The 12,613-nt window shown below is 42.9% G+C and overlaps 1 protein-coding gene across 1 annotated transcript in view; it reads right to left on the bottom strand.

Moving 5' to 3' along the window:
• The window catches only part of tg (thyroglobulin), a 463,025-nt gene that overhangs the window by 265,823 nt on the left and 184,589 nt on the right, over window positions 1-12,613 (bottom strand). Inside the window, exons 32-34 of the mRNA XM_041189302.1 lie at window positions 9,403-9,514; window positions 7,178-7,266; window positions 5,049-5,189 (exon numbers count right to left, since the gene is read on the bottom strand). Of these exons, the coding sequence (XP_041045236.1) occupies window positions 5,049-5,189; window positions 7,178-7,266; window positions 9,403-9,514 (342 nt within the window). The remainder of the gene's footprint in view (window positions 1-5,048; window positions 5,190-7,177; window positions 7,267-9,402; window positions 9,515-12,613) is intronic.

The raw sequence follows: 12,613 nt of genomic DNA, 5'->3' as shown, positions 1-12,613 counted from the left end.
AGTATTCTTGCTGAGGTTATGGGTGGTATAGCCTTGTTCTCACTAAACAATCCTAGCCATGTTTGTGGTCTGAAATGATTGTAAAATGGCGGCCGCGTCCGTACTGGTGAAATTTCTTGACACCAAGGAAGATAGACAGGCCTTTTTTCTCTGTCTGTGAGTGTCCCTTTTCTGCTGTGGTGAGAATTCTTGATATGTAACTTATTGGGCGTTCCAGGCCATCACCCATCCAATGAGAGAGCATTGCTCCCATTCTGTAGGGAGAGGCATCACATGTCAGCACCAATTCTTTCACCTGGTCATAATGCACCAATAGATTGGACAAGTGCAACAATTATTTCCCCTTTATGAAAGCTTCTTTCTGGGGCACCTCCCAAGACTAGCGTTGGTTCTTTTTGAGTAGAGAATGAAGGGGGGGGTGCCAGCACTGTAGTCAAATTGGATAAGAACCATACATAATAGTTGATCATTCCTCGGAATGATTTGAGCTCTGAGGTGTTCTTTGGCGCAGGTGCCTCTCTTACGGATCTCATTTTCTCCTCAACCAGGTGGAGGCTCTGTCAATCTACCTGGTGCGCCAAATAGAATGCCCCCCTTGCTAGGAATGTGCACTTTTTTTCAGCACAGACTTTAATCTAGGCTTTCCTTTTTGACTTCACTGTTGGCTAGACTTCTCTCAGATACAAGCTCAACTCTTCTGAGCTCAGTGGCTGAGTCTCTCAAAATTTCATTATCTCTCTTCTTCTTGGAAACTTCTGCAACTTTTGCTTCTAAAGCCTCCTTGGCTTCATTTAGCTGATTCTTCAGCCCTTTGCTAGACAGCTAGCTTCACTGAGCTGACACTGCCTTGGAGTTTATCCAAACTCCTGTCTCCTGGTTGTATCCAAATATACACGACTCCCAGGGCTTCCTGTGAGCCCTCTCCGATTACTAGTATCTCTCCTGAGCCCTCTCCGATTACCAGGGCTTCCCCTGACTCCTCTCCGATTACCAGGGCTTCTCCTGAGCCCTCTCCAATTACCAGGGCTTCCCCTGAGCCCTCTTCGATTACCAGGGCTTCCCCTGAGCCCTCTCCAATTACCAGTACCTCTCCTGAGCCCTCTCCAATCACCAAGGCTTCCCCTGAGCCCTCTCCGATTACCAGTACCTCTCCTAACCCCTCTCTGATTACCAAAGCTTCCCCAAGCCCTCTCCGATTACCAGGGCTTCCTGTGAGCCCTATCCGATTACTAGTACCTCTCCTGAGCCCTCTCTGATTACCAGGGCTTCCCCTGAGCCCTCTCCGATTACCAGGGCTTCCCCTGAGCCCTCTCCGATTACCAGGGCTTCCCCTGAGCCCTCTTCACTTTTCTTTTGCTGTGCTTCCATTCTACTGTTTGAGATAGCCTTCATTTCTTCATATTGTTGAATGGTGACACATTCCTTTTGCATTTGATTTTGAAGGACAATCAACTGTTCTTTCAACTGTTTAATTTTTTGTTGCCCTCTCTCTGGAGTCTCTTGTTCCCTTTAGCAGAGGTGCCCTTTCTCTGGGGTCTCTTATTCCCTTTGGCAGAGGTGCCCTTTCTCTGGGGTCTCTTGTTCCCTTCGGCAGAGTTGCCCTCTCTCTGGGGTTTCTCGTTCCTTTCGGCAGAGGTGCCCTCTCTCTGGGATCTCTAATTGTCTTCCACAGAGTTGCCCTCTCTCTAGGGTCTCTTATTCCCTTTGGCAGAGTTGCCCTGTCTCTGGGGGTCTCTTATAATTTTCTGCCCATAGCAATTTTTATTGTATTTACCACTTTAAATGTTTGCTGCTTTAAGAGAAATCACGGTTTTTTTTTACTCGGGCTGTCTCTACAGCTGTCAGCTTTTCTCTGCTGTATTTCCTGTGCTTTTCCAGTTTTGGCGGGAAGCCGTGATCGTGAATCTTCTCTTTTAACTTTGCAAAGCTTGGTTCCGGTTCGGAAAAACACAGCAATGATTTCCTCTCCCCTTTTCTGGGCGATTCTGCAGGGTTTTGTCATTTCATTCTGCAGGCAGGCTCTTTTGATGTTGGATGTCCCTCACTTCGGGAGACCCAGCGGCCATGTAGTCCAATTGGGCTGCTTTTTTTTTTGTTTAAATTTAAAATGGCAGCATTGCTTTCTGCTCTGATGGTTGCTTTCGTTTTTCACTTGCAAGCTGTGTGCCAGATTATTTAACCTACTGAGCCTGTGGGGCTGCCACCTATTTTACAATCCAAGTATGGATTCTCTCCTTTTTCCAATGTTTTGCTGACCCATCCTGTGGACCCTCAGTCAGGGGTCCTGCAACCCCAGTACTATTCTTTCAAAGTTGGAAGTGCTCCAGGAGATTTCTCAGCCATTTGGATCGGGTCCCATTTCTTCTTTAACCAAAAGCAACTGCGTACCTGGTTAATATATCTTCCTTTCTTTTTAACTTGAATTCTTCTGTTCAATCCTGTTTATCCTCATCACCAGCTTGTTGTGGGGTGGCCGAGTTGTACTATTAATGATAGGGTTGATCTGCAGACGCTTCTTGGGTGGAAACGTTAAGTTTATCCACAATATAATCAGCAGCAACTACATGTGTGCTTTCAACACTGACTGCATCTCTACACGTCTGATGAGGTAGCCCGTGCTACTCTCCTATTGGTTACTACAGATCATGTGACCTTCCTTAACAAGTATTATGCTTAAAGGTACATTGCACACTAAATAAAACCATAATTACTGCACCCAGATACCAGAAGAACTCCCTAATTTTCTTTACATTGTGCCACTAGGTCTTTAACATCCATCTGAACCACCAGAAGCAGGCATTAATTATCTAGCCTAGTGAAGTTTCCAGGAATTTTTGATTAGCAGCATATAAAGGCTCAGGCCAACTTCTTTCTAATTCAGCCCTCTATCTGATTTTTGGCCTTGACGATTAAAAGCAACTGTCAGGTCCCACAGTACCACTTTAAATTCACATTTCTTTTATTTGATTGTTCTTTAAGCAGAAAAGCAAGAAGCACATGTAAAACCTTTAAGCGTACCTTTTTGAGGAAGTGGAGGAAGGCTAACAGGGGGACACATGTTGCGTGCACAATTCCACTGACTCACTGCAAATAGAAATTGAGAGATAAGTTAGAGGACAATTCATAAACTGAGGAACTGACCTTCATAAGTCTTCTGTGTTGCATTTATTCCCCCTCTTCTCCTCAAGGCGTTGACTCTTCTTTAAATACTGCTTACCAATGCTTCAACCAAGCAACTATGCTTTATGTATGACCCTGGACAGTAAGCATCACAAGGTTACTTGATGTTGGGTAGGAGGTTAATCGCATCTGAGTCTGATCCTCAACCAAAGCCCACACTTTCCAACAGGGGTTCATTAGACAGAGGTGAATAGGTGGACATTGGATTTTTTTTTTGGTGCCCCTCACTACCCCCTCCTTCTCGCACACACAGCTGAGATTAGTTAATAACATAGACGTGGGATTGGACCTGGGGTATTCCTGGTCTATGTGGCCCATTCTACTATGTCTTGAACAGCTTTAACTGGTATTCAGAGCAGCAGTGTTTCAAGGGGAGGATTTCTAGCCAAACCATTGGCATGTTTATCATCACTGAACTGAGCTGTGGGTGCAAGATTCAAATGCTGTAGCTAGATTCCCAGCTTTGGTGTAAGTGAGTGGCTCCTTCCTCACAGCCGATGCTTGGCTCTCAGCTATTGTTGTGCAATATTATTTGAAACACATTTAAAGACACTGGAAACTTCCAGGCCCATAAACAAAGCCTTACACATTTCAGAGTAGTGACGTAAGTGCTGTCAAGAACTGATGAAGTAGCCAATAACTGTCTCACAATGCCTCCCCTTCAGAGTTAATGCAAAGTACTACCAGATGCTCTTGTCAAATCAGTCAAATCACACTTTAAATTTTGACACCAAAGAGTAGAATTTCCTAAGATAAGAACAAAATATTGCGGATGTTGGAAATCTGAAACAATAACAGAAAATGCTGGAAAAACTCAGCAGGTCCTGCAGCTTCTGTGGAGTGGGAGTTAACGTTTTGAGTCCATATGACCCTTCTTCAAAGCATTCCCTACTTGTTTACCTCCAATGAGATGCATCATTTGAGGTCTAAAACATATACCCAGGGTATTAATATCGAGCAATTCCAGGGACGTGGTAAAATATCAAACTCAAATGGATGTATTTAGCTAAACCCTAATTACTTTCCTCTTTTACACAAGCCTTTCAGTTCCTGTGCCAAATGCACCTTGGCTCATTGTAATGACTCCACCCCCAGGCTAAAGAACAAGTACATGAGAATTTCCTGTCACTACACTGGTTTAAGGCGGGGTGTAAAATTTAGCCCAGAATTTTAGGGCGCAATAGAAATCTAAATAATTTTTTCGGCATTTTTATGCGATTTTTTTAAGCCATTTATTGAAAAGCCTCACCTCACCAAGATCTGCAATGTACATTCTGTCTCTGTGGATACATTTTTATCTCCTCAGTATGGGTCACATGAAAAATGAAACAGCTTCCAGGATTGTATATTTTCAAACATGCAGTGTCTAATGATGGTTATGTGGCTTGAAACTTTAATTTTCATACTTAAGAAAGGGATAAGGGTGATTTCTGTTTATCTCCTTTTTGACATATGCTAATGAGATTGCCAGAAATTTAAAATAAATTGATATTGGCAAATTGGTGCACAGATGGGCAATTGCCCTGCCACAGGAGCTGCCATCCCTTAATGCTAAATTGGCGGCTACTGTAGCTTCCAACAAGGAAGTTACCCTCATTCCATTTTATTTAATTTAGGGGGTCAAGTATTGTAGTCACTAGGGAGAGGGATGCTGCTGCAGGAAAATGGAACTCTTTTCTTCTTTTGGAAACTCACTGTCTGTAGCAGATACTTCTAGGTAAAGTAAGCATCTCACAAGCTGAGCAAGGCTTGTCAACACAAATACTGGCCTCCTGTTTTTATGATCTGGAGTTGCTGAATGGTGATGGAATTAATGTAAACAATTTTTTAAAAACGCAAGATAAATCATTACACGATTCATTACATACCAGGCTTCTGGTACCACCCAAATGGATAGGTCAATGTGTCCACATCAGCTGACTCACAGTCCAGGATACGCCAGCTCTGAACTTCCTCACTGCAGGACTGCACTCCAAGACTACTGAGTGTCAGGCATGTTATCCCCAAATCTATGAAATGTATTTGATAAAGAATGTTAATATTAATGGAGAGTTTTTCACTCCCCCTAAGCTCGTCTTACAGGTAATGCTTACCTCACACTTCACTTACCACATTTATCTCATCCAAGTGGCCAGTCTGAGCTTGGGAACTGAGCATTAGCAGACTATTCACCATGCAGGTAAATAACAGGCAGCAACAGGACCTCACCCAACATCCACATCCACACATTCCCAGCAGACTTCACTGGGTCCTAGTCAGGAGCAGGGTCACTGATTACTATTTTAGCCAACCTTCACCAGAGTCACCACCCCCTTTGCACAGGCAAAGAAGGTTACATGGTTTATAATGGTACCGATAGCATTCTGGTGGAGGCTAGGCTATTCAGCACAAGAAGACTTTAACCTTCGATGCAGTTACATCAGTGAGTCTTTGGAAGTCTGGAAAGACTCAGTGACAGAACTTCCATGGAGGTTCATCCAATCTCCTAGTATATTTAAAAATCTTTCCTTGTACCAATTTTACCAATAATCTTTGGGGAAAACAAATGCACTGGGCAGATTTTCACCCATGTCGGACGGGCTCAAGCGGTGCCGACTCCCTCGCGTGATATTTCAGTCGGCGGGCACACGCGGGAGTCGGCAGTGTGCCCGCTAACAATTAAAAGGCATATTAAGGCCATTAAAGTAACAGGTAAATGTAATTTTTCACTACCTGACTAACCTTACAGTTGGTGGGCAGGCAAAAACGCCAACCGGCCTTTGCATTTTTTAGGAAACCTCACCCACGGGTGGGAGGAGGTTTCCAAAGGCAATTAAAAATAAAATTTAAAATGTTAACTTTTCATTAATAACATGTCCCTGCTCATGTGACAGAGTCACATGTTTTGTAACATTTTTAAATTCTTTATTTTTGATTTTTTATATCTTCACTCCCTGAGGCACTGCTGTGCTTCAGAGAGCTTTTACTGCGCGCACTTGTGCGCATGTGAGAAGTTCCCCGCTTCGCCCTCCTCCCCCACCCCACCTCACACAGGCAGCGCTACATTGGCCCACCAGCATGAAATTGCGGGCGAGACCCGATCGCAGGCAGCAGTTGGCTTCCTGACCACTCCACACCCCCCCCCCCCCACCCCGCCCCTCTCAACAAGCCCACCCAATGAGGGCAAAATCCTGGCCACTGTTTCTGAACTTTGCTTGGTTAAGTGAAACATTTCACTCCTCTTTTGAAATCAATCTAATCTGGTTTATTTAAAAATGCAATTGTTCCCTTTACATCTATGTTTATCTACTAAACATTTCAAACCTAGCTTATCTTCTGTTACATGAAAGCCTTCAGACCAGCTGCCTTTAATTAAGACACACACTCCCCTACCCCTCCCCCCATGCCCCCCCACCTCACCCCCCCCCCCCCGCCCCCCCACTATTACTCTACAATAAATTCCAATAACAATATGAGAATTATTATATCTTCCTGTGAGTCATTATGCCTCATTCATGGTATATCTGGCTAGTCCCAAAGTTCAAAACATATCTCATTAGGCTTTATCTCTTATACTACTTGATTTATTTTCTTTGCTCTCTCTTGTATATATTATTTACATCCATCTTCACAGTGTTCCTGCTCTTCACATTCATCAGTTAAATATAATCAGCTTAATTATCTCACTTCTTGCAGATTTGCATCTTTGCTGGCAGTTACACAGTTTTGCTTCAAATATCTTTGAAGCCATTCTGATAGTATAAATTGGATGAGATTGGAACGTGGTCCTCTGCTCTTTTGCCAGCCCGAGTCTCCAGGATCAGGGGATATTTTGTCATATTTTTGTGACTGTTGCACCCAGTGCATCAACGGGCACAAGGAATTTTGCATCCTTTGTGCTTTTCACAAACCATTTATTTGGATGCATCTTATCAACCCTCTTATACTGCTTAGTATTTAACAGCTTTCCTTCTTATGGGTGCCCAGTTTGCTACACTCTCCTCACTTTTTCATTGACATTCAATACCTGGTATTCGTGAATCTTTCAGAAATCCAAATCCTTTGCAACAGGAATCTTCATCGCACAAACGTTCACATTCAAAGAACCTTTGAGTACAAAGATGTGGCGGGTCAGTTCAGCAGGACTCTTTGCAACAATATTACTCTAACGTTTTGCCAAAGGTCACAACTTCACCAATGGTTTTCCTCAGACTACCCTCCAGAAAGCTGAAACAGGTTGCATTATAGAAGGGAAATAGGGGGGACCTCCAAGTTTCAAGAAAGCCGATGTGATCATAAGAAATAGGAGCTGGAGTAAGCCATTCTGCCCATTGAGCCTGCTCCAGTATTCAATGAGATCATGCTGATCTGATTGTGGCCTTAACTCCACTTTACTGACTCACAACCCCATCCACGCAGCCTTAACACTTGAATCTGTTACTGATCAAAAATCTAACTCAGTATTGAATATATTCAATGGTCCCACCTCCACTACTCTCTGTGGAAAAGAATTTCAAAGACAAACAACTCTCTGAGAGAAAAATCCTTCTTCATCTCCGTCTTAAATAGGAGATGCCTAACTTTAAACTGTGCCCCCTAGTTCTAGATTCCCCCACAAGGGAGAAACATCCTCTCAGCATCTACCCTGTCAAGCTCGCTTAGAATCTTACATTTCAATAAGTTCACCTCTCTTTCTTCTAAACTCCAATGAGTACAGGCCCAACCTGCTTAACCTTTCCTCATGAGACAATGCCAGGAATCAGCCTTGTAAACATTCTCTGAAGTGCTTTCAATGCAAGTATATCCCTCCTAAAGTAAGGAGACCCAAACTATATACAGTACTCTAGGTACCGTCTCACCAATGTTTTGTACAGTTGTAGCAACACTTCCCTACTTTTATCTTCCATCCCCTTGCAATAAAGGTCAACATTCTTTTTGCCTTCCTAATTACTTGATGCATGCTAACTTTTTGTGACTCACATATACAATGACACCCAGATCCTTGTGTACTGCAGCATGCTGCAATCTATTTCCATTTAAATCATAGCTGCTTTTCTATTTTTCCTGTCAAAGTGAACAGCCTCACATTTTCCCACATTATATTCCATCTGCTATTTTTTTTCCCCACTCACTTAACCCATCTATATCCCTTTGCAGACTCTTTGGATGGATAATTCAAACTTTATTTTATTTCATCTCAGCATAGCTCCTGAAGTCTTCAAATAGTGGATACTGTGTGAGTTGGCATGGAGGATGTAAGGGGAAAGGGTGTTGACTCGGGATTATGAGTTGAAACTAAGTTGGCATGGGGCTATAAGGGGCTGTTTTTGTTGGGTGGGGGAGCATGGTTTGGCATTGAGGAGATGAGGTGCCATGGGGGCACATGGAGGGGCATGGGTTGGCATAGAGTATATGAGGGGTGGATGGAGGGGCATGGGTTAGCATGAGTTGGCATGCATGGGCATGAGAGGTGAAGGCCATAATATTTAAGAAAACAACTGGGACAAAGTCCCAGAGAACCAAGGCAGCCATTTAACCAGCCTGCCTCAGCTCTCAGCAGCCCCTGTGGCCACCTCTGATCTACGTCCAGGAGTGGTGGGCCTCACTCTAACCCACGCCTGCGCCCTCGAACGAAACTCGCACTACTTGGGCCACTTTCTCCTAAGGCAGATGTGGCAAACCGGGAGATTTCCCGAGTTGAGCTGCCTGCCTCGATGGTGAAAATGCCGCCTGCATCTTAGAAAGAATATAGAGGCCTTGGCGGTGGTCGTGCCACGCATGTTCAACAAAATGATATTAGCGCTTAAAACAATAACTTATGATGACAGGTGCATAAACTTAGCTTGGATTCCCTTGATAAAATCAAGATGCATAAAATAATAAAGACCCATATCACCTGATTGGGGACATCCAGAACAAAGGGGCGTAACTTTATACTTGAAGCCAAAACATTTAGAAGTGAATTCAAAAGTGAAATCAGGAAGCATTTTTTCACACAAAGGGTTATAAATCTTGAGCTTTTTTCCCTCAAAAGGTTGTGAATGCTCAGAGAATTGGACTATTCAAGACTGAGATTGCTAGACTGTTGTTAGGTAAGGATGGGGAACTAAGATGGGTGAATGAATTGAAGATCAGCAATGGTGGAGCAAGCTCAGGAAAAAAAAAACAAATGAAGAGGGTGAGTCAAATACCTGCTGTGAATGAATTTCATTATAAAATAGGTGTCAAAGGACGAATACTTACCCAGCTTGGATCCCTCTTGCAGTAACATTCAGCCTGTTCCTTATCGAGATTCCCCACAGCTCACGAAATGGCAAGTGGCTATAGAAATTTTTCACACTTCCTCCTAGCACATCTGCAGGAAAGAAAGTGTTAATCAGATTGATTGCTGACTTCCTAACTCATTCTTTCCCTCTGGAATAATGGATTTCCTTCAAAGTATCAGTGACCCACTTGCCCTCATTTGACCAGTCTGAAAGCCAGCATCTTCACAATGTTGCAAGTAAGTTGTTAAACAATAGGTATCAGTGTTCCCCTGAATAGCCAATTGTTACATTCCAGTAAATGCACAGGGTGAGGTTTGTTACAGACAGGATAACAGGGATTAAGTGTGTTACACACCTTGAAAATTGTTCAATTCTTCACCACATAAGAGCTGAGATTTTCCTGTGTCTCTACCTGGACTCAATTGATCACTTGGGTAAAGTGATCAAGTGGCTCAGTGGTGACTGTCTTGCTTCAGTGTAAAGAGGTTACTCTTCAGGACATGATCTGGGCTGGCACTTCAGTGTGGTACAGAGGGAGTGCTACAATGTTGGAGGTGCCATCTTTTAGACGTGACATGAAACAGCGGCTGTCTGGCCAACATCACTAAAACAGATTTATTATCTCACTGCTGTTTGTCAAACCTTTCCTGCCATTTTTCCTTCATTACAACAGTCGCCACACTACAAAATATGTATTTAATTGGTTGTAAAGTTCTTTCGGACATCTATACATCACGAAAGAAATATTTGTGTGTGCGTGCATGCGTGCACGTGTATGCGTGCGTGCATGTGCGTGTGTGTGCATGTGTTGCACGTAAACAGTTAAGTACTGAATTATCACATTCATCCTTTTAAATTAAAAAAAATCCTGTTACAATCAACTGAAGAGTGGGATAAAGAGCGGGAGTCCTTCCACCAGTCCTCACCTAGTCATAACAACACTTTGAGCACAATGTCTTAATGAGTAGCAGCAGAGAAGAAAAGAAAAAGCAGCAAGTCCTACATTTTGGATCCCAATACCTCGTGGGACATCCTGCTCCATGTTCCCAAAGATCCGTGGGTCGAGAATCAGCCTGTCCAGTCACATAAACACCCATGGCAGAAACTCTAAACCCTGAGTAGATGTCATCCTCTAATCGAGGGATAGCCTACACCAAAAACGACTTGTTTTGAAATTTAAAATCTTGCAATATTTTCTGAGTCAATGAAAACTAAAAATTTGCACTGTGCATAACAGGCTACCGATTCACTGTGAGCCCATTTCTGATGCTTAGGTCAATTTCAGCGTGCTCCCCTCATGTTTGAACATCAAACATTAGTCAGTCTGAACCAGGTTGTACTTGCAGGCACCACAATTTACCTCAGTGTTTGGGAAACAGAATTGGTGGGGTTGGGCTTCATCCGCCTGTGATCCAGTGTCTCCCACAACTTCAGATAGAAAGAACATGTCAGAGCTTTGGATAAGAATGGGGCAACGTTAGTGACTGATAACCTGCAGACATTCACTATGTAAACTCATACATGAATAGTGAAGAGTCAGAGATCTGCAAGTATACATGAATCCAGCGAGAATTATAGGATATATGGCACACAAACAGGCCATTTGGCCCAACCAGTCCATGGTGGCATTTATGCTCCACTCGTGCCTCCTCCATCTTTCTTCATTAAATCTATCATCATGACCCTCTAGTCCCCTCTAACTCATATGCATGCCTATTTTCCCCTTCAATGCATCTATACTATTCACTGTCTGTGGTGGAAGGTTCCACATTCTCACCACTCTTTGGGTAAAGAAGTTTCTTCTAACTTCCCTATTGGATTTCTTGGTGACAATCTTAAATTAATGTCATCAGTGGCTCAGTGGAAGCAGCCTTGTGGTTGAGTTAGAAAGTTGTGGGTTCAAGTTCCAGCCCAAAGACTTGAGCACAAAATCCAGGCTGGCACTCCAGTGCTGCGCTGAGGATGTGCTTCTCTATTGGAGGTGTCATTTTTCAAATCGGGCTTGAAACCAAGGTTCCCCCGACCCTTTTAGATGCACATAAAGGATCCCGTACTGCTATTTCAAAGAACAGGGAAGTTCTCTCCAGTGTCCTGACCAATATTTACCCCTCAATCAGCACTGAAAACAAGATCTGACTACTTATTTCATTGCTGCTTGTGAGAGCTTATTGTGTCCAAATTGGCTGCAGTGTTTCCTTCATTACAACAGTCATGACACTTCAAAGGTGCTTTATTGGCCTTAAAGTGCTTTGGGACATCCTGAGGATGTGAAAGCCACCATATAAATGTAAACTCTTAGTTAAATTATTGTCTTCAGAAGAAGGGAGAAATTAATCAAATGTGAGACCTGGTTGGAGTGAAACTGGACTTGAAGTAAATAGGAAAGAATATCAGTTGAGGTATAAAACAGGCTGGCAAATCACCATCATCCCATTCTATGGAACTGACAAAGGCCAATTCCATATCCTGTGTGTCCCATAAAACACAAAGTAAATAAAACATTTTTCTGAGGTTCCAAAAATCAAAAACACTTCAATCCTTTTGGTCTATAAATAGTTAATTATATTCTGGGATGTTTTACTACTGTGTGTGGTGGAGATCTGAAACAGAAAAGGGAAATCTCAGCAAGAGTAGGATTCACCTCAGGCAGTCTCTGTCTCTCAGGCTGACCTTCCTGCATCTTTCCATCTCCTCTGAGGTGCTTTCATCCTTTAATCAAAACCATCACAGCTGGGGAAACCCGTTCTTGTAAAATGGTATTTATTATAAAACCTCAGATGAAGGAAGCCTTACTACAGATTGGTATCACACTTCTCAAAGTAACCTGATTGGGGCCTAATTATAGATGCTCTGCTGTTTTTGGAAATTAATGATGATTATTACCAGTGCCTTACGTTGCCAGAATCCAAATTTTACATGTATAAATAACAATATGAAACAGAAAAATGAGTGAAAATTGGCAGAAAGCAAAAATAAAATGGTCTCCTTATTAGGCACCAGCCAAGACCTGGGCATTTATTTGGGCCTACTTACTTCACAAGCAGAAGAAAATATTTTAGGGAAAACTTCAACGGTTTCCATTATGTCCTGCTGCTGAGAAAATTAATCCCAATGTAGGGAAACAAAAATAAACTAAACGTTCCCTACTCAGCCCTACCAGATCTAGTTGTGAACTATGGTGAACAATT

The sequence above is a fragment of the Carcharodon carcharias genome, chromosome 6 (assembly GCF_017639515.1).
Source record: "Carcharodon carcharias isolate sCarCar2 chromosome 6, sCarCar2.pri, whole genome shotgun sequence".
Taxonomy (NCBI): domain Eukaryota; kingdom Metazoa; phylum Chordata; class Chondrichthyes; order Lamniformes; family Lamnidae; genus Carcharodon; species Carcharodon carcharias.
Note: the sequence above shows the minus strand (reverse complement) of the source record. Positions and strands in the feature narration are given on the sequence as shown.